This window comes from Amblyomma mixtum, chromosome 10, assembly GCF_055824585.1.
Source record: "Amblyomma mixtum isolate Tamu chromosome 10, ASM5582458v1, whole genome shotgun sequence".
In the NCBI taxonomy this organism is placed as follows: domain Eukaryota; kingdom Metazoa; phylum Arthropoda; class Arachnida; order Ixodida; family Ixodidae; genus Amblyomma; species Amblyomma mixtum.
Window position 1 is genome coordinate 107,708,542 of NC_143021.1, and position 21,859 is coordinate 107,730,400.

The 21,859-nt window shown below is 48.7% G+C and overlaps 1 protein-coding gene across 1 annotated transcript in view; it reads right to left on the reverse strand.

Annotated features, from left to right (window-relative positions):
• Positions 1-242: 242 nt before the first annotated feature.
• Positions 243-21,859, reverse strand: part of LOC149326627 (uncharacterized) — a 34,284-nt gene continuing 12,667 nt past the window's right edge. Inside the window, exons 3-6 of the mRNA XM_089563006.1 lie at positions 16,004-16,047; positions 9,875-10,010; positions 8,279-8,377; positions 243-3,367 (exon numbers count right to left, since the gene is read on the reverse strand). Coding sequence (XP_089419132.1) covers positions 3,263-3,367; positions 8,279-8,377; positions 9,875-10,010; positions 16,004-16,047 — 384 coding nt within the window. The 3' untranslated portion in view covers positions 243-3,262. The remainder of the gene's footprint in view (positions 3,368-8,278; positions 8,378-9,874; positions 10,011-16,003; positions 16,048-21,859) is intronic.

Genomic DNA, 21,859 nt, shown 5'->3' on the forward strand with positions numbered 1-21,859 from the left:
GATAGCAAAAAGAATACCCTCCTCCTCGTTTTAAGAAGGCAACCATCCTGAACAAACATAAAAATCAATTGACGCGCGAAATTGTTGAGTAAAACTAGTTTGGGCAAGTTGATTCATGTTGAAAGAAAAAACTGGTGATGTTTTTTCCAGGTTATTGTTGGTCATCTATTTTTCACGCAGTTTTAACTCATAGTCCTTCTATTCTTGCACTTTTTCGCCTTCATCACGCATTTCATAATTTGTTAGTGTAGACTTGTCATGCCCCAGTGCCTTGTTGTTTTTTTTTGTTTTTTGCCTTGGTTGATGTTGTTATTGTTTCTGCTGGCCAGAAAAGAAGTTGGCTTGCCAAGCTCTGTTTAGATTGGATTCTGTAGTGATCAGCGACACTTTGTTGCCAGTGTTCGCATGAATTGCCGTTTGATATGTACGAAGTTAATGCATTTGTTGATACGGCTTGGTTGTGGTACGAAAGGCAGGCTTGGGGCAATAAACCCCAGCTGCAAGTTGGCGTCAGTCCTGTCTCCTGTGTGCCTTCTGTGTCCCCGTTTCTTGCGCCATTGCCAGTTTTTCTCTTTCGAAATCGTTGAAGGCACCTGCATCTCAACGTTTAGGGAAGGTTGCGTAAGCACCCCATCTGGAAATCACTTCTCTCTCTCGTTTTACCCGACCTCATCGGGCATTCAGAGGCACAATTCACACACTGCTCTTTTTTCTTTCTAGCCATGTTAATTGTTTCCGCTCATCCTTCGCATTGCTAAATTTTTTTTATTTTATTGCAAAAGCAATACTAGTTGCACTTTCCGCCCATCGCGTAGCGAGGCCGGTAGCTACCATATTAGCATATTGGATTGGATTGAATTGGATTGTATAACCGATGCATCACCACAAGTCTAACCACAAGCACCACCACCAGCTACACCACCAGCTGAACCATGGCGTTGGTACGGATATTACTTTCGCAATTACTGGGCTTAACCAAGCTAAGCCACAGCCATTTTTTACCGTTTTCTCACCTTGTCATGTTTTTAGTGAAATTGCACCCTCAGCTCCATTTTTCCATCTTTTTTTTTTTCATTTGTACTTTGCGTGCCCTCAACCGCATTTCTCTATTCTTTTTTTCCACATGTCATTCTGCAGTACTTCATGGAATTCACTGTCTAGTGTGGTTTTATCAATGATGCCCCTCTTGTTATTTTCTGATGTCCTGGACCAGGTGTGATTCCCAGCACTTGTCCACTTATCCCTTGCCTTTGTCCCATTCTTCTTTTGTGCTGGTTCTTTTCCACACATGCATTCTCTCTAACTTGCCCAAATAAGTGGGGTTTCAGTTTCTTCAAATAAAGTGGGAAGTGCAGCGCTGTGTGCATCTTTTCCCCGATTGTGTTCGCATTGCTGATACGCATGGACCCACAGTGTCCGACACTGCAGACTGAAATGCGCATTGGCTAGGACCGAGGTGGCAGCTCAAATTATCTGGATTTCTGAGATAAGGCGGTCAAGTTACGAACTTTCAGTGGGCACACTTTCACTTTCAAGGCAACAAAATCAGTGGTGAGTTCACTCCAGTCTCGCCTCCTCTTGGGTGTCTGTGCAATGTGTTGCTAATTAGTGACGCAAACAGAGGCGCTGAGGGGCTCCCTGAGATCTCCCCAAATGCCCCATGCTGTTGAGTTACTAGACTGATGCAGTGGTAGACCTCCCTGGGAAAAGCGGTAAATCCTCTTCCCATCGGAGAGGTGTATGGCAACCCCTCCTGGTTCCCCCAATGGTGCCAGCACAGTGCTTCCCACAGGAGCATGCCACAGCTGCCTGGCTGGGGAAGACCACAAGGATGGCAGGGTGGCCACCTCACGGGGAAATCCCCCCCCTTTTTTTTCCCCGTGTCCATGCAGTCCACGACTGGACAGGAAGATGGAGACTCTCTTGTTTGACTGCGTTGCTGGTTCTGAGTGCGCCTGTGGGGGGCAACAGGCTGCTTGTCCACAGTGACTGTCCGGTGTGGATCTTCCACCAAAACTCCAATTGCCCTTATGCACCTTCCAGAATGTTCCCATACCTTCGGTTGGATTATCCCATGGGGATCATACTAATCTAGCGCCCTAATCCACCTCAGTCCACTTACTGTGTGTGCCCAACCAGACAGCCAGTGCCTGCCTCAGATCCACTGCCACACAGCGTCAGGCATTTCAACGTCAGCAATTCCACGATACACCACCACAGGTCGTCAATGGAAACCCCACACAGGGCCAATGCAGTGAGCAAACACAGGGGTCTGCTCCTCACACTGTATCCCCCCTGCAGTGGTTCCAGTCACAGCTAGATACACCGCTTGAACAAACTTTTGGGCCAACTCACAGGCCATGCTCACTCGGATCACGCCACTCTGAAAGGAATGCCCAGCTGCTCATTTTGGTGCACCAGGCTACCAAGCACTGGTGGGACAAAGCGTGGCTCAGTGGTTCATTCAATCCCAGCTGCACTTGGGATGGGGGTGAAATGCTACGGGCCCCTGTACTACTGTCAGTGGACATCGGAGAACCCCAGGAGGTGGAAATTACCTGCAGCCCTCCACTGTGGCACACTTCATAGCCTGAATCGCTTGGGGACACTGAATCCCGTAAAACCATTTACCATGCATTTCCCGCGATTGATATTCCATGCATCTGCTGTTTACTTATTTAGGACTTTGGACAAGCATTTCTCTACCAAATATGGCATTTCATATTGAAATTTAGAGCGGGAAATGCCCTGCCAGTTGTGAGTGACACACAGCTGCCCGAAATGCAATTACGATCACGCCATGGCTGGCACAGTGAGAGGAGTGCAGTGGCTACAACGTGGGGCCACTCCTCACCCACACAGTGCCACAGAGCAGCTGTGCACATTCAAGCATGGTGCTGCCGCAGAGCTTTGCAGCATCAGCAGTGTCGCGATTTCCACTCTGGCACACGAAAAGTGCTACACTTGTACCAAAATGACGCATTCTGGCCTGAAAGCAGTCGTCCGATGCTTCTGAAGATATTCACTAAACTGGACATTGCTCAAAATCCTGCCACTACAACTCGTTTGACATCCCCATAGGATGCTCTGGGAGATTGTGCCAGAAGTTTGTTCAGGAGGTCCCTGCCAGGCCAATAAGTGGGCAGGCCTGATGGAGAAGTGTGCGTCACATGGTGCCTGGGGGTGCCCTGCGTGTGTCCATCACCCCCAGTGGTGAGTCCTGCAGTGGTGAGCGATGCAGTGCAGTCCGGCTACTCCTTGGCTACTCCTTGGCTGTGGGTGGCTGCATGGCCAGGGGCACCCCGTCCAGGAGGGCATGGTTCATCTCACGCAGCTCCCGGTTCTCGGCCGTCACCTCACTCAGCTCCTGCACGCAGGGTGTGTGGCCTTCTTTCTCTGTGCGGCCTCTGCCCCCCACACAAAGGCTGCCAAGCTAAACTCAACCATCAATGTCCAAGTATCAGGGGCACTCACTTCTGTCAGCATGATTATCGCTGCACACTGCTTCACTATCAATCCCATGTCCAACGCTACTGCCTCAACGCACACACACCTACAGTGTGTAAACAAGGGAAAATAGTTGTAAACACATGAGCATGACTAGTCATTCACATATGGCAGTTGCCCAAAAGACACACACATAAGACAGGTTACGGGATGAGTCCAAACTTACAACTGATTTCATTCAAAGGACACAGCACGTATTTGAGGGAAAAAAAGAATCCACTTTGAGGATGCGCAGCGCAAGGATACATCATGTGGCAATCAGTAGCACGCCAAGGCCTCAACTCACATCGTCTTGCCGAGAAAGGCTACCTCACTATTGAACAGTGCAACCGAGGAATCATTGATGCATGCTTCTCCTCTTATTCCTTATGAAATACACTTCCATAACTTCCTTTTAGTATTTATGATCAGCCATCAATAAAAAGCCGGCTGGCATCAGCTGGCAGCAAATGCCGCATCAGCATCACAATTTGGCAAGGCCTGCAAGCATATAGTTCCTGTGAGCTGTAATGTTGGCTGCAGGTGTGCAGTGAGACTTCCCTGCCCATGGCTCCACTGCATAACTACAGTAGAACCTCGTTAATTCGAAGTCCGTCGGACCGCGACAAATCATCGAATTAACCGGGTTTTCGAATTATCAAAAATCGGCGAAAAATGAGAAATAAACGTACGAAACATGGCTGCATCAACACTGCACCTTTATTTTGCCTGAAAAACGGTCACTTGAAGTAGTCATCGATGCGCGACTGCTTGGCGCGGTAGTTAGAGGCGCGTATATACTCCGACGTTCTCGGCGCGCGGGCGAGAGCCGGCTGTGGTCGGATACGTCAGATCGGTGACGCTACGCCAGGCGCTCCGATGCGACTACTACTTGTGGCTACGGGAGGGGAGGGGGGGAGGCGGGCGGGCGGCGGGCGCTCGCTCTTCTGCCACCCTTTGATTGGGGGCACTGCTTGGAGCGGAGCTCCGACGCGAGCACGAAACATTCTTCGTTCGACACGCCGCCTGGGAGAGGAGGCGAGTGGCGAAGGGGGTAGAAGGGAGGAGTGGCACGGGAGGCGTGCGCAGTGCATTCTGGGTGGGCGGCTTCGGCGCACTCGGCGCGAAATAGAGACATGCTCCACGGTGCGGTCAGAGTGCGCTGAAGCTACCGGACACGTCTGCGGTCATCGCCATGCCGCGCGCGCGCGTGCGCTACGTTGGAGTATAAACGCGCCTGAACACAGAACACGTTTGATCGCGGCACCGAACAATCAAAATGCTACGAGCAGTGCCTGCCACGAGCTAGACAAACAACGGAAACGGAGCCAGAAAAATTGTGACCTAGTGGCACCTGGTTGTTGCTTTGTCAACTAAAGCTAGCCTCCAAGACTAGTAGAACACCGTGCAGATCGCTGAGGCACAACAAACCACCGGAAACCGAAAATTGATTTACAGTGCCGCCTGGCTGCCACTCCGGCAACTCAACTATACTGGCCTCAGAGACTGGCAACGCATTTTTCTTTCGCGAATCACGGAGGCCACAGTTTAAACCTACGTATTATCCGGATAGGGGCGCGCTGGCTGTTCAAATTACCCGGCAAATTTTGCATGGAAACTGTTGGGACCGCCGAAAACCTTCGAATTACGCGGGATTTCGAATAAACCGAGTTCGAATTAACGAGGTTTTACTGTAACTGCATAGGACGGGCATGAGCAACATGGTGAAACATAATTGCGCTTTTGAAAAGACGGGACAAACAGGGATGACACAAACTCTCGTGCGCAATTATGTGTGTCGTCCCTGTTTTGTCCCAAGTCTTTTCAAAAGCGCAATTATGTTTGACCGTGTTAACTACCAACCAGTCCAACGTTAAAGCGGAAGCTTGGGCGAGGACAGAAGAAAGACACATGGACGGGCGCTGACTGAACAATGCAAGAGCGGGGGCTAATTGGCGCTTCATACTGATCAAATCGCACTAAAAGGCACAGACACACAAAAACACAAACGGACGAAGCACGTACTTTCAACTAGTTTACTTCACACAACGTGTCGCTTTTATACAGAGCGGGATGGCAGAAAATGATCTGCGAACCAGATAATCAATTTGCATCTGAAAAGCTGCCTTCACTTTCCTGTCTATAATCTGGCCAGTGACCTTAACCAGTCTAATTCTTTATCTTCAGAAATCTATTGATGGAAACTGCGTCAGCACACCGTGCTGTGTGCGCAGCTGTGTGCTGACGCACACAGCTGTGAACCCTCCCATCTCTTGCGGGCTGGCTCTCTCTTCGCCCGATTCTTGGCATTTTTTCCGCTACTGAAGGCAGGAGTTGGGCGGGATGCCCAGAGTTAAGTAATCTTTTCGCCTGGTTGAAAAAGCTCTCCCCAAGGCTGTGCTCGCAAGACTTGAGCAACGCATTCTTGAAGGTGGCCTCGACAATGTTTCTTTCCACTGGTTTTGAATGGGCGGACTCAAAAGGTAGGAGAGCCTTGTGGGCCCATGGTGCAAAGGTCCAGCAGACGTGCTGCGCAGAAAACTGCCATTTAAGACCAGGAAAGCGGACGCAGCCGTGGTCCGGTTTCTCGTGGGTTAAAAGAAGCGGGGAAAGGGTTTCTGCAGAGATTTCCAACACCCTGTGAGCTTCAGCCATGGAAGCAGTCTCGGAACAGTCCAGAACAATGAGATAATGGTCAACCTACCGGAGATTTTCAGCCCAGGCAAATGTTTGATCTTTTTGTTTATCACTCTGTCGTACATGGCCACAAAAAAGTCGCTCAAGACGAGGGCAACACAACAACCAATACACCTGCCCTGCTTCGGGATAAAAATAAAACCCTTCCACTCGGTGTAAGTGGACCCCAGATGGACAGAAGGCAATTCTGAAAAGCCAGAAACAGAAGTGCCGCTGCTGTTTCGAGAGGCGACATCTCTGTGCTTATCTACACAATCACTTAAACAGTGGAGCAGATCGTCATGCAGTATTGAGCAGTATAAGTCCTTCACATCAACGGAGAAACCAAGGAAGGCCCTATTGTTATGTTCTTCTAAGAACTGAATGGTGGCATTTGAATTGTTTACTTGAAAGGGGTCATCTACTGTGAGGATGATAAGTTTGTCTTGTAGGAAACTGAAACTGCCAATCGCTTTTTGCCATGTGTTATTTTCCGACACAATTACGCACAGCAGGCATTCGGGTTTATGCGTGTTTGGTGTGAAAAACATGATTAGCGACATTTTTTTTGCAGTGACTTATTGAGCAGGAAAGCTTGACAAGGTTTAACCGTTCGTGCAGGTTTTAACTGTTGACAAGGCAACCTTACCGCACTTGTAAAAACATGATTCAATAGCGGCTGCAGGCCTCTTTTGGCAGGAGTACAAAACCGCCTTCTTTGTGAGCGGTGAGCAAGGGTTTCTCCAAGAGGGGGCTTTCTATCAGTGCCATGATAGCGGTTAAGGATTTCAACACCTGCGCAGACACAACGATCAAGTTCTTCTGGCACGAGCTGGTGTCGACACTTGCCTAACCATAGTCAGTGGTTCCTCCGCAGCCAAGAGACGTGGTTCAGTGGCAAACTTGGGACCGCGTGTTCATCTTTTACCATGCGCCAACGCCTGCCCTAAGGACATCCATGTAGGGTGCTCCATTGAGGCCTGATGCGGAACTATGTCTCTCGGCTGCGGAAGAACTACTGAACATGGTACACCAGCTTGTGCCAGATGAACAAATGCGTCACCAAACTCAGTTTGTACCCGGCACTGCTGGTGTGGTTCCACTCAGCTGTGGGTCTGTGTACATAGGCCAGACAGGGTGCTGTCTCAATGACAGGATGCCAATGCCCTGGGCTCAAATGCAAACACTACTTAGACAGGAATAAGAAGAAGAAACAGCAGTGCTGCCCTCTCCTCCGTTCTACGGTGGTTATCGGGAGAGCTTCCGATAGGGTGGCCCGGGAAATTGTGGAGGCCCTCGAGATATATACTACGGCAGGCTGCGTGAGTAAGGCATCGGTAGCCCTTCTCAAAAAAGAACTTGATTTTCTTCGCGACCGATAACCCGCTTTCATGTTCCTGCTTTCTGGGCATTTCCGATGAGTTTGAATTGTCTTGTGCCTATCAATGAGTACATTCTTGCTGTACCAATGTGCTCCCACACGTGTTGCACTGGCTATTGTACTCTTGCACCCTTTCTGCTTCTTAAGGCGATGTATCGTTTCCGAAAAATACAGTTGCTAGTTTGCACTCGTGTGTGTGCACGTGTTTCTCACCTTCCGTCTTGTGTTATTCTGCGCAAACTTTTCTTGAATATGTCGCTACCCCAACTGGCTCAACGTTCTGCTCTGCTATGTTGAACATTACCTTCAATTTCTGCATGTTAATTCTTAGCCCCACTTTTCTGCTCTGCCTGTCTAACTCATCGATCGTGCTTTGCAGTTCTTGTCCTGAGTGGCTTAGCAAGGCAATGTCATCAGTGAATCGCAGATTACTTAGGTATTCTCCATTAACTCTTATCCCCAACTGTTCCCATTCCAGTCCCCGGAATACCTCCTGTAAGCACGCAGTGAAGAGCATAGGCGAGACCGTGTCTCCCTGCCTTGGACACCTTTCCGTATTGGAATTTCATTGCTGACTTTATGGGGGAATGTGGCAGTTGTTACAGATGTCTTCCGGTATTTCCACACAATAGCTCTTCCACACCCTGACTGTGCAATGGCTGCATGAGTCGAATTCTTTCTCGTAATCAATGGAGGCATGTAGTACTGTGTGCACACACACACACGTATACGTACCTTGGCCAGGGCGAGCACCCTCCGCTCGAGGGAGTGGATGCGCAGCTCCTTCTCCCTCAGCAGCTGCACCAGCCGACGAACCTCCTCCTCCTCCCCACCCTGCAAGCACATGGTCAAGTCAACCCGTGTGCAGGGTCCACACACCAAGCCGTGGATGATGTCACACACCGTGCACGCACAATTTCATAGTGCCGCATTCACTTGCGTAATTTGCGCACTTTTTCCCTTACACTAAGGGGTTCAAACAGGGGTTGTCCAAATTAAGCTAGAATCTTCTGAACCCATCCCAGAGAAGCTCCACAAAGGTCTTAACACGCAATATATACTGCCTCCTACGCATAAAACCCCCATCTCACTGGCCAAAAAAAAAAAATAATGTTGGCTCCAAATGTAAGACACACCCCCCACGAGATGGCATGACAGTGCATGTCACATTCGTGAAGCCAGCAGTGGGAGGGGTGATGAAACGGCCCCCTCGTGAGTGGCCCAGCCGAACACTTTGATGGTTGTGCATCTGGGAGAGAGACTGAGACACGTAGACCACACACAACCAGGTGGCCACAACAATCTTCCAAACTCAGTGCACCCACATGCATGCCGGTGGCAGCAGAGAGCGTGAAATATCCAAGCTTTGTTTATAAATGTCTGGGCAAAAAGTTGGGGGTGTGCAAATTATGCAAGTAAATATTGTGATTGTCAGACACGGTGTGAAAGCCAGTCTTCTTAAATACGAATGCACAGGAATTCCATCAGGAATGGGAGGTTCAAGGCAAAACACGTGCAAAGGCAGCAGCCGTTGACCAATGGAGACAACTAGGCGACAAAGCAGCCCCATCACGTGTCAGCCAGCCGAAGAGGAGCAGAGAAGCAGGCTTCCCTGATTGCAACCCATCAGCTCACCATCCACACCAGTGATGGAGTGAAGCAATTGCGCAGTGTGTCAGAACTATCTGGCAGAATGACACAGTTATGGACTCGCAGCCCAGAGGAGTAGCTGCCAAATATAACAATGACGTAGTAATACACAATGTTATTCATTAAGGGTGCGCTAAAGAGAGGCCTGGAAAAATTCGTTTTCAGTGCTTAGTTTTTCCCACATAATATGTTGCCTCGTCCTACTCCCTGCGCCCAGCTCAGAGACAACCACCGTGAGGAGTGCCTTTCCGCCAGTTGTGTGGAGGCCTGCCGCTTTGCCATCAGCAGAGCAATAGGTACGTGCAGTGGTCTTCCAAAACACTCGCAGCAAAACACGTCCCAGATATCACACACAACAGTGTGGATCCACACAGCTGTTGTCGCAGGACTGCACCAGTGGGGCAGAGCTTCAGACAGAGGGGAACCGTGATCAGTGCAGGAACCCCAGCAGGGGATTCCGCTGGAGCAGCTGGTGGGGCGCATCACCCGGTGTGGCAGCAGTCTCGCAAAACTCCTGTGGCATTTTACTTCCAGGGGCTCAGTGGTGGCCACGCTGTGTGCGACTGAAACGACTCATTCATGGAAACCCCCCCCCCCCCCCAAAGACAAGCAAAACACAAGTTGTCTGCTCCCCTTCCCGTGAGTGCAAACAACAGAGAGAGAGGAGGAAAGGGAGCGCACCCCCTGGTGGCTGCTGCTGCTGTCCCAGCGGGGGGAGAGAACCTCTGTGGTGAGGAGGCGCCCCCCGTCCGACGAGTGGGTCACTGCACTGTCGTACTCCTGGTTGTCCTCATCATCCGCATCCAGGTCCGAGGGGCTGCAACAGAGGGGGGGGCTGCTGTCACTTTTGGGCACTACACTCCCTTTTTTCACATGCTGCGCAGTTCACACCAGGCATTCCTCTACTGCATGATGGAAATATTTCTCACCTTATGAAATATTTGATTCCATTACAATGGCAACAAGCGTAGAGACACCTGCACTCGACTGCTTCCAGAGAGAGAACCCCCTCCCGCACCCAACCTCGTGGGAGCACTCGCTGTCCCTAAAAATCCAGAGATTACCAAACACACTTTATTTACACCACCTCTTTAGTATCGCCTTTGCGACTCACACTGTGTATACCTCCAGCTCCTATAGCTCAGTATCTTCAAAAGCACAGCTAATCATGGCTTCTCACCGGTACAGTGGGCAAATTACGACTACAGCTTATTATGATGAAATCTACCCTTCAACAAAAACTCGTCTGGTCGGGTAGAAGATTCATGAAGTCAATGGAAGGAACGCCGACCAAAAGGTTGTTGTTTAATATTAAGACGAAGACATTTTGGCTTCCATACGGAAGCCTTGATCACTTGGAAGAGTGATCAAGGCTTCCGTATGGAAGCCACAACGTCTTCGTCTTCATATTAAACAACAACCTTTTGGTCGGCGTTCCTTGCGTTGAATTCATGAATCTTATTATGATGACGTCAGCCTCCTCTGATAAGAAGAGTATGATAAAAAAAGCACACTCCTATGAAGAACACTTCATTTCTGCACGGACACAAATTGGCAACATCTTCAATGTTGTGCTGCAACATTCTTGCAAGTGCAGCATTGTACAAGAAAGAAGGTACACTTGTGCTCCATAGAACTTTTTTTAACTTTTCTGGGGCGCTATCAAACTGACCTGTGCCTCTACAGAATTTTTTGCACCCTTGCTAGAGTCTGGTGAATCTGTCGTGCACCAACTGCCCAACAACTTGTTTCGGGGCATTTATTTCCCAAACTACAGACAACCCCTTTCTGGCAGCTCTGCTTAATGGGAGACTCAGTGCTCCTGTGTCTTTTCTGGACATGGCTGTGAGCGAAGTTTCTGCTCATCCACTCGGTTTTCTCACTCTTTGCTTTTCCTGGGCGACCTCTCCACAAGGCAGATGATTGTGATCGGTCATTACTTCCTCTACCCATGTATGTCTGCAGCCTTGCCTAGCCTTGCCTAGCCTTTCTTGACACCAGTGTATTCCAGTGAATTCAGGGGATGCAGTCGAGCCCACTTATAACGACCGCAGATATAACGAACGCTCGCTTATTCAAACTATGCATAAGGGCAGTGACAATGTGTCGCAGATACAGTGAACAACTTTGGCCACACCAGTTGGTTATAGCAAACGAGAAGGTGCCACAAACTACCCCCGAAGTTGAAGAGGTAGTGCTTCCAGTAAGCGCAGAAATCAAAGAGCACCTTGTACCTTGTACCTTGTTTCGACGCTACAACCATTTTCTGGAAACATGCACCAACTAGCCCCCCAACAAGTATTACTCAGAGCTACAACTCTCCACTGAGGCAGTAGGTAACCGCCGGCCAAGACCTCGTCGATGGCCTACCAGGGCAATCACTGCCTGTGTGTTTGTCGGCTGCCAAAGCATCCCGGGTGGAACCAACAGCAGCAATTTGAGAGTCTTGAAAGCCTTGCTGGCCATGCTGGTCACGTGGTCTGCCCAGTTGGCTCCATCTTTTGCCCTGCTGCTACCACGTGCAGGCAGCGTCACACAGTGAAACTGATGCACTCTGTGCCACGAGCGCTGTGCTACTTTTGTCGCTGCATGAGCCCAGGAACAACAGACGAAGCTCGAAAACACACGTGACCAGATGCATATGTTGTGCAAGCTCAACCTCCTGACTGGTTCGGGAATTTTTTTGTGCGGGCGGAGTAAGAGAGTCATGGTGGCGTGAGGCCTTATGCCGAGATTGCTGTATTCAGCGAGATCTACCAAGGCACGAGGAGGGCCAGAGAGGTTCCTTATATTCCAAGCAACAACGATAAGAAGAAGCCCTCGAGATGGCCGAGTAGCCCAAGGCATCTCTCAATGGAGCTTTTCTGTTGCACCACCACCGGTACGAATCCAACTTGGAGCTAGAGTATGATACTATTTTAGGTGTTCTCTTTTACTGCGTTAGCAGTGTAGCCTCCTCTCCCACAAAATAACTCCTGTGTGTGTGTGGGGGGGGGGAGCGTGCGTGCAGCCTCCACTCCTGATGCACACTCCGGTGGGTGCACATCCAAGCACTCACTGGTGAAAGTGCATCTTCAACAACCTTCACCCACCTGTACCCATGCAGCCGAGGCGGATTGTTGGTAATGCTCAACGTATGCCACCACCCAAGCGTTCTACGAAAACAATGCCAACAAGCATAAGCATCTCGTCTCAGACGCCAAGAAATGAAAGTATGACCGCGAAAAGTAGATATAAGCCGCCAGGCAGAGTTCAAGATAAACCAGTCCGAGAACTGTGTCATGAAGCCACCCACTAGCGACTGGCATTTTTATATATCATCATCATCAGCCTGACTACACCCACTGCAGGTCAAAGGCCTCTCCCATGTCTCTCCCATTAACCCTGTCCTTTGCCACTTGCCACCACTGTATCCCCGCAAACTTCTTAATCTCATCCACCCACCTAACTTTCTGCTGCCCCTGCTACGTTTGCTTTCTCTTGGAATCCACTCCGTTACCCTTAAGGACCAGCAGTTATCTAGCCTTCGCATTACATGCCCTGACCAAGCCCACTTCTTCCTCTTGATTTCAACTAGGATGTCATTAGCCCGCGTTTGTTCCCTCACCCACTCCGCCCTCTTCCGATCTCTCAATGTTACACCTAACATTTTCCTTTCCATAGCTCGCTGCGTTGTCCTTAACTTAAGCTGAACCCTCTTTGTTAGCCTCCACGTTTCTGCCCCATAGGTGAATACCGGTAAAATACACCTGTTGTATAGTTTTCTCTTCAGGGATATTGGCAAAGTGCCATTCATGATCTGAGAGAACCTGCCATATGCGCTCCACCCCATTCCTATTCTTGTAGTTATTTCCCTCTCATGATCCGGATCTGCGGTCACTACCTGCCCTAAGTAGACATATTCTCTTACTACTTCCAGCACCTTGCTACCAATTGCAAATTGCTGTTCCCCTGCTAAGATGTTGAACATTACTTTGGTTGTCTGCATGTTAATTCTTAGCCCCACCGTTCTACTCTGCCTGTCTAGCTGATTGATCATGCTTTGCAGTTCTTGTCCTGAGTGGCTAAGCAAGGCATTTATATATAAGCAGAACTATTCAGCGAATCGGCGCAGCAAAATCGTTTCACCGAAGTTACATTTCATTGCAGTAGCATCTTCTGGGCGTAATCACTATAACGTGGCAGCGAACGCATGCATTTCGGCATTGCCTCGTTGTGTAATTGAGATTTTAAATTTTTTTTTTCTTATATCTCCACCGCTGCCAAGAGCCCACACTTTCCTTGCTTTTTTCTGTCATGTACAAAAAACAATATTCGGATCCTAAAAAAAGAAGTTGCACCAATTTATCCATCCTTTCATTGTATATTTGGTACTAATAGTAGAGATACCTCGGGTTTAATGTGTCGGGTAAACGCGGGAGGTATATGACAGACGATGTAGTCCAGACTGACGTACACCAGCTGGGGTTTTGGAGAGAGAGCACCATGTGTCGTCAAAGTCATCGGGTGTTGCACTTTGACCTTCAGCAGGAGAAACAGCGCCTGTGGCGTAAGACCACATGACTCGCCGCTGCTCCGACTGCCGCTTCGCCAGATGTGGTCATGTGATTATGCAACTGAGCAATACTTGTTGGGGGGCTAGTTGGTGCATGTTTCCAGAAATGGGTTGTAGCGCCGAAACAGACAACACACAGAAAGCTAGACGGGAAAGCTTTCTGTGTGTTGTCTGTTTCGGCGCTACAACAACCATTTTCTGGAAATATGTGATTATGCAAGTGACTTCACGTTCGCTTAAGGAGGCTATGCCACTCTCGTGGAGGCAAAACGAAAAAGGCACCGGTGTGCTGTGCGATGTCGGTGCACGTGGATAAGAGTGCGGCTGACAGTCTGCCTGAAACGCCTCCGTAACAATGCATAGCCGTGTACTGGAGCTTTTGTTCTGTCTAACTACTGTCTAGAAGTGTTAAACCACTGGAAATTTTTCTTCAACATGCAACAGTGCACGTGCATTTTTGCATTTCGCCTCCTTCGCTGCCCTCGAGGCCAGGATTGAACCCGCAACCTTGGAATCAGCAGCTGAGCTCCACAGCCCCTGAGGCATTTTTGTTTTCTTTATTGCACAAAGCAAGTGTGGCAGCTGCCCACTGCAAAGTTTTTAGGGCGCTCGCCCACTTATTCGGTGTACCCGGGTGTGAACTCAACCACGTTTTGATGGAGGCAAAACGAAAAAGGCACCGGTGTGCTGTGCGATGTCGGTGCACGTTACAGATCTCTAGTTGGTCCAAGTTATTCCCAAGCCCCTCCACTACAGAATCGGTTTCTCTTTTTTTCTTTCACTCCCTTGTGGAGCCTCAGGTGGCCGTCGAGATATGCGAGGCAGTTACTGCGCCATTTGTTTTCCTCAAAAACCACCACCACAACACTGGTAGGTCATCTGTTTCATATATTTGTGGTAAATGACACAAAGAAAGGGAAGGTATTCTCAATCAGTGGACTATGCACAACTAATTTCATTGCGTGTTTTCTCCTTTCAAATGATAGCCTAGATAATAGAATACACCGTGTGGTATTCGCCTACGGCAGCTGCATAATTTAGAAAGGAATTTATTCTCCCGTGCTGCTGCGGTTTCATGAGCCGAACGATAGCTCTGATGCGTAGTTGAACTGCAGGTCAGGTGAGGCACGAAGGAACTCTGATGCAATCGCTGATGCGCCGTTCTGGCTCACCACTGCACGTGAATCAGCCTGCTTCGTAGGCCAGAATTACAACAAATGATGCATTAGCAGTTATACTGCTGCTTTTTTCGTGCCTCACGTAACCTAAATTCAACTACACGTCTCAGCCATCGTTCTGTTGATGAAACAGAAATAGCGTCAAGAAGAAATTCAAATATCAATTATTTATTGGCCGCAGGCAAACACCACAGGGTGCTCCAATGTCGAAAGCATCGTCTGAAGGAAGAAAACACGCAAGCAAAAATTTGGTGTCTATAGTCCTTGATCGAGTTGGAGAATTGCTAACAAACTGATTAAAACCGGACGCAAACATGCAAGAGGGGAGGAGTAATAACTGAATACTTCACATAAACCTGGTGTACAATGCTTTAGGATTGGCGCCAGTACATAACAGAAGCATGTACTAGGTTTCTCCCCAGACACCAGACTGCATTCAATTTTGTTGTCGCACATACTGCGTGACATTTTTGCACTTCCCAGCACAAACAGCTTCGGACGGGTGAACCTATGCACTACACCATCTCATTTTGACTGAAAAAAAAAAGTATGCGAGTTTGCAAAAAAAGTGGGGCTGAACTGAGTCCCGTACCGGTTAAGAATGGTTTCTTTGAATTGTTCTAGTTTAGGTTCAGTTCCAAGATGGTGAAAAAAATATGGATTCAGTTCGGCTCAGGTTCTGGATGAAAATTCGGTTTCGGTTCCGGTTCCGGTTGGACCCCCTGCTTGAAGTAGCTGCATTATTTGCAAGTGACTGAAAGGGTGACGAATTTGGTGGCTTTGCCTAATAAAACATTTTTGAAGAGTACCGTCTAGACTTTGGAAGGCACTTGGACGTATGTGCACTGTCTACCACGAAATGTGTGCAGCTTGTATTTTTGTTGCACAATCTCAGACCTGATCCTCAATATAAAAACTTATATTGGCTGCCGAAAACAGGAGCATCTTATACGGCGGTGCGACTTACAAAAAGGTGCTGCAACTTGTAGGCTGCAAAATAGGGTGACAAAGTGTCGAGGGGAGCCAGTGATGAAACAGAGAAGCAAACACACGGCCACAGTCAGTGCCAGCACTCACCTCTTGTTGTTCCGGCACTTGCAGGGCCTCACGAATGGCCTGGACTGCAAAGGAAAGAAGCACAGGGGCTGCATTCACACATATATGCTTGGGAAGCCAAGGCTGTGAAATAAGGGCCACAAGGTATGTTTCATCACTTTCAAATCCACTTGTGTGCTTGGTTTTTTATGCCGTCCTGAAGTTTCATTGCTGAAATCGACTATGAAGTACTACTTATAAAAAAAACCTGTTTTGTGAACCGCGTTGCAGGAAAACATTTGAACAATGGCAGCTTTCTTTTCTGTTATGGTTTTCTGCCTAGGCACTCATCTTGCGGAGCAGATTGCTTCACAACTATTTTAGCTGTTTCGACTTTTTTTTTTTGCACTTCTAGGACCACAGTGCAGGTCAACACATTCTTTGTTTTCCAAATTTGTGGATTTTAAAGCGTTGCTATGAAATTTTCTTTGCACTCTATACAGTCAAAGAACACTTCGTTGCAAACATTCAAAACCAAAATTTGTGCAATGCAAAAGAAAATTTTTAAGAACATCTTGACCTCTCGCATGTTACTACGAGCACAATGAACGTTGAACTAGCATTATATGCCTTGCCCAGAGGGACTTCTATGTCGGACATGTTGTTGGCAGTGCAAACATCGACCTGGAGGTGCTCAATCACTCAGCGCCAGTAGTGGACCTTGAAGTTGGGCCTCTTGGTCCATGGGCTGCAGCTTGGCGGTAGTCGTTGGGGACAGGAACAAAACCTCGACAGGGCTCCAGTTGACGTGATGCGCACTGCAGTTGTCGAGCAACAGCAGCACCTTGCGCTTCCTTCGTACCATCTCCTGGTCAAACTTGGCGACCCACTTGCCAGAAATGCCTGGCGCCATGCATGCCTTCTTATCGCTTACGTACGTCACTAGCAGAGACAGCATTTTAGCAAAGCTGTGCGGTTTCCTGGATTTTCCAATGACCAACAAGTCTCTCTCGTCCATACCATCCATGTCTGCACAGATCAGCACAGGGATCCCGTTTCTGCTGTCCTATCCACACACGCATTTGTCCGTCTTTGTCGCGAGAGTCTTCGGTGGCAGCAGTTGGAAGAACAGACCGGTTTCATCTGTGTTGTAGGCATCCTTGGATGAATACGCAACAATCCAATCGCATTGCTTGGCCATCCACTGCTGGAGCGAACCCTCGTCAATGCACGCAGCCTCCCCGACATTGTTCTCACAGGCGATGCTGTGCCTCTCCTCGAACCCCACAAAAACGACAACTCAGTAGGCCCTTAACCAGAGAAAGGTCACGGAATTGCAAACAACCGGAACAAGGCAGGAAGGTGAGTAACTCAAAGTGCATACAAAGGCCATGAAAGCAGCGCAAAGGGACGCTTCCAACACACGCACAGCTCTCCAATCTCTGCTTCCAGAACCCACTGGAGAGAAATTCAACAGCCGCGATTGGTCCAGTCGGTCGCTCTTTGTGACAGCACCAACAAGCCACCTCTTTTCTTTTTTTAACTTTTTTTCTTCTGCGCAGGACAGTGCACTGCTGGGGTGTAGAGTCAAGCGATGCAGTGAAGCCACCTTTCATTTTGTGAAGAGCAGACGCTATGCAAAGGTTGGCGTCAGCCGAGCTCTGCCGTTTCGCCCAAAAATTTGCCTCAAAGGCGTAAGAACTGAGGCGGTTTTCGAATCAGTTAATCTTCAGAAGAACTGAGGATTGGGCGAGTTGGTGGTGATCCATCGTACAAAAACCAGCGCCTACGAACACGGACAGAGGATCATTGCTGTTCTTTGTGTTTTTTGTTTTCTCTATTTTTACGCTTGTGAGTGGCAACAGCGTATCCGGGTTTGACAAGATGTCTTTGCGCATGTCTATGTAAAAAAAAAAAAAAAAATCAGCGCAGTCAGTCTCTTTCACCTTGTCCTCTGTCCGTGTTTGTAGGCGCTGGTTTTTGTCCAGCTAATCTTCTAGGCTTTTTAAGTAGTGTCGTTGCTGATCACGTCTGCGAAGTTGTTTTTTTTTTATTTTGGCTCAAACAGTGGCGCAATCAACAACTGAAAGCGCGATGTTTAAATCTCCCACGTCCCACACGAGCGCAGGAGAGGAGAACAGCGGAGAGGAAGACCTCGTCCATGTCGCCCATCCTGACGTCACGTTGAGGAGCCGGGGATACTTCGGCGCACCCAAGCAAGCTTTCAGCGAGCGTTGTTCCTCATACTGCGTGCGTTGTGACGTACAAAGCGTGTCAGCCGACCTTGAGCATCAGGTTCAACACGAGGTACTACTCTGCGTTTGTATCCGTGAACAACTACGGCCGCGACTGTGTCATCTTCCACTGTTTTCCGCAAGACCATAAGCTCCCAGCACAAGTGCTCGCTGCTGTGACAAAGAAGAATTCAAGCCGACCAAAGCAAGCGTACTCTGCTCGAAGCACTTCCATAAGAGCAGCTGCATGCAGATCTTGTCCCTAATGTGATAAAGATTTCTGTCAAAAAGGCACGGCTGAACCATGACACAGTTCCTTCGATTTTCTCGCGTATGAGATGCGTGTCACCATTGCCATGAAGCGCCTCTTCTAGAAGTAGAAACACGCTCACTTAGCCCCTGCAGAACCTTTATAGAGGCTCAAGCACGTGTCGCTCTCCTCAGCTTAGGCGCTGCCAGACCACCTGAGGCATGCTCAGCAAGAGCTGGTTCGATGCGTCCAAGCAATCAAGCATCGAAGCTATTCATACACGAGATCTCGTTTTTTCCTCCCGTTGCTGTCTCGTCACTATAATCGTAGCTAAACAATTAAAATGAAAGCGTTCGACAGAGGTCTGTCTGATTTCGGATGCAAATTTAAGAGGCAGTTTGTGCAAAAAAACACGACGTTTCGAAACCTTCCTCGGTTTCTTCATCAACCTGTAGCAGCGGGCAAGTTGCAGCTTGGCTTTTAAACACACATATGGTTGACCACCACCTCACTGAACCTAAACTGCAGTTTTAGAAAGGGTGAATGTTTCCGAGGAAGCAATTCTTATTTCCCGGCATCTGCTGAACACGCCATGACTGAAGCAGCAGCCTTGTGCACAGATTTGTCTTTGTTTCTAGCGCATAATAATTGCATCACCATCCTGTGGTCACATGTCTTGCAGTTCTTGGCCACTGCGCTTCGCTCATTTTGACATCAGCTTTGTACTGCTTCGTCGTTTCCTTGAAATACTTTCTTGCCCCAACGAATACAACGACGGGCACTGAGAGCACAGTTTTTTGTACACAACGCCTTTGGCCTTTTGTTTAGGATGACGCTCTTTTGGGCGAGCCAGGAGGCGTCCGGTGGTGGTAATCGGCTTGAGTATTTTTTGCATCCCTTCCTTTCTGAGAATACGAGCAGAGGTTGTGCGGGCACCTTTTACGCATGGAATGCATAGCATACGCGTGTTTCACGCTGGCGCATGCTTGTGCTAGGCGTAGAATTTTTCCATTGGGTCTTTTTTGGTTTCAGGTGATACTTGGAATGAACAAACTGTGTAGTATCCTTTTCTTTGGAGGTCAGGGAAAAAATAGTAGCCATACATGCTGTTACAACCCCAGGGAAAGCTTCAATCTGCACTCAACGCAGCGCCGGATCCGCGTCGGCAGCTTCTCCAGTCCTCAGTGTGTCGTCATGACCTCTTGACCAATCACAGGCGGCGGCACGCCCCACAGTGTGCCCTGTGGCACAGGCCGCATATTTCTGCTAAAGAAGGCAATTCGCGCTTGGTTTTGACTTATCTGGGTTCGATATTCGAGCATACAGCATGGAAAACTATAGGACGCCACTGCCAGCCCCATTTTCACACAAAGCGCTTCAGTGTCCCTTTAAAACCAGACCAAAATTACACTGAAGATGGAAAAATGGGAACGGGAAACTGAAATCTCTTCGTTATAACCGCCATTAACTGGCTTTGCTATAACTGGGCTACACTGTACCACATTTTATGCAAAGCGCAGAGGCCGAGAACAGCCGGTGTTGGCGTCATGGTTGGCGACCCAGACTGGTCGAGAACAAAAGGCCGCTTGCCTGTGAGCATCGCCGGATGCCAACAGGTTGCGGAGAATGTTCGTCTTAACCCCTGATATATCTACACCACCAGTTCTTCGCAGGTGTTATTAACAGTTTCTGTCAGCACTGCTGAGTGAGGACATTGCAGGTCTTTTGTTTTTATATTTACAGAAGGCAAAACGCAGCGTTGTGCGCGTGCCAGGTTCCGCTTTGTGCTGTGTATTTTGTTCTCTGCTTTCGCATTTCTGCGACAAAGCAGACGATAGCAGTTACCAGCCTGGTCATACAGTTTAGTGTGTGTGTATGTGTGTTTAGATATCAATAATCTGGGAATAAAAATTGGTGCTTGGAATGATTTCAGCTTCCATTTCATCAGAGAAAGAGCTTTTTTTCTTTCGGCATCTCAACACAAGACAGTACAAATACACAATACAAAAGGACAATACAAAATACACAAGCGCAATACAAATTATGCAAACCTGCATCAGACTTTTGAGCTTTACCTTCAACTATTGGTAGTGCCGCACCTTCAAATACTTCTGCCGCTGCCTTTGTCCTTCGCACTCTCTGTTCAAAGGAATCGTAAAAGAATGTAGAACTTAAGCACAGTTGCTAAAATATTTTTCCGATGTTTGTGACACCCTAGCTGAGGAAATGTCAAAGAGCACAGACACTGCGCAAACTGCCGCATGCTGTCTTTGTGCAGGTTATTTTTACTGAACAAGCCAGTGAATGCATCCTCCATGACCCTTACAGCCTTTGCTAGGTCATCAGTGGGATAAATTAGCCCACTGCTATCAAAGTGAGCAGTGAACCAGGAGTCAGCATCGTGATCTGCGGATCTTTTCGGGTGGTGCACAACAGGGCTTCACACTGGCTTCATGCCACTCCCACAGCAAAGGACAGAAGCTTCCCGTACCAGCAATGCTGCCTCGCTACGCGTTGTAAGCACCTGCGCTCCCTTCCTCGTAAGTGCACGATGGTTAAAACAGCCCCCCCCCTTCAGGCAAGGCCTTGCTAAATGGAACCAATCTTTCAATGAACAAAGTTCCGAAATTGTTTGCTTTGGCTTCGCACAAAGCATAGGCCAAATTTTGACCGGACGCACTTGGGACTTTCACCCATGCAATCGGGATGAAGACACCACTAAATGGGTGGCCACTCTCGGCTGATGGCAGCTGTACAACCTGGCTGTCACTTTGCGACGGAGACTCTTCCTCCGAGCCGACCCTTTCGTCGTGGTTGATGCCGGCAGCGGCATCGTCAGCACAGGCAGAACTTCCAATATCATCTGTTGCACTGCTATCGGTCACATCGAACGGCTTGGATTTCTGTCGGCGCCATTTTGGAGTAGGCTCCTGGAAGCAATGGTTCCGCACCTTTCTCTTGAGTGCTTTTCTGGGCACCGGATGCTTGGGATGTTGCTCAAACAATGTTGGCACGGCATCAGGCATTGGACGCGGTTTGCCTCGAGCTATCTCGTTCACAGTCACCTTCAATGAACGTTCAATGTACTGCTCCTCAAAATGTTTCTCGCACACCACGGATGCTGATGTCAACCGCCTGTCCTCTCTTTTTACCAGCCTTTCCCACTACTGCAATCCCGCAGCGTCAGTGGACGCAGTGAACAAAGAAACATGCTGCCTATTTGAATGGTACCCACTTGTACACAGCGGGACAAAACACGTTCTCTCCTTGTGCTGTCTCTTTGGTTTGGGCATGTTGTGTCGATAGCACTGGATGAAGTGGCACCAAACATCAACGCTGTGCCTCGGTGAAGAGCAGATACGGACACAAGGCAGACAATAACGGGCGCACAGCAGCAACAGCTTTCAAACGGGT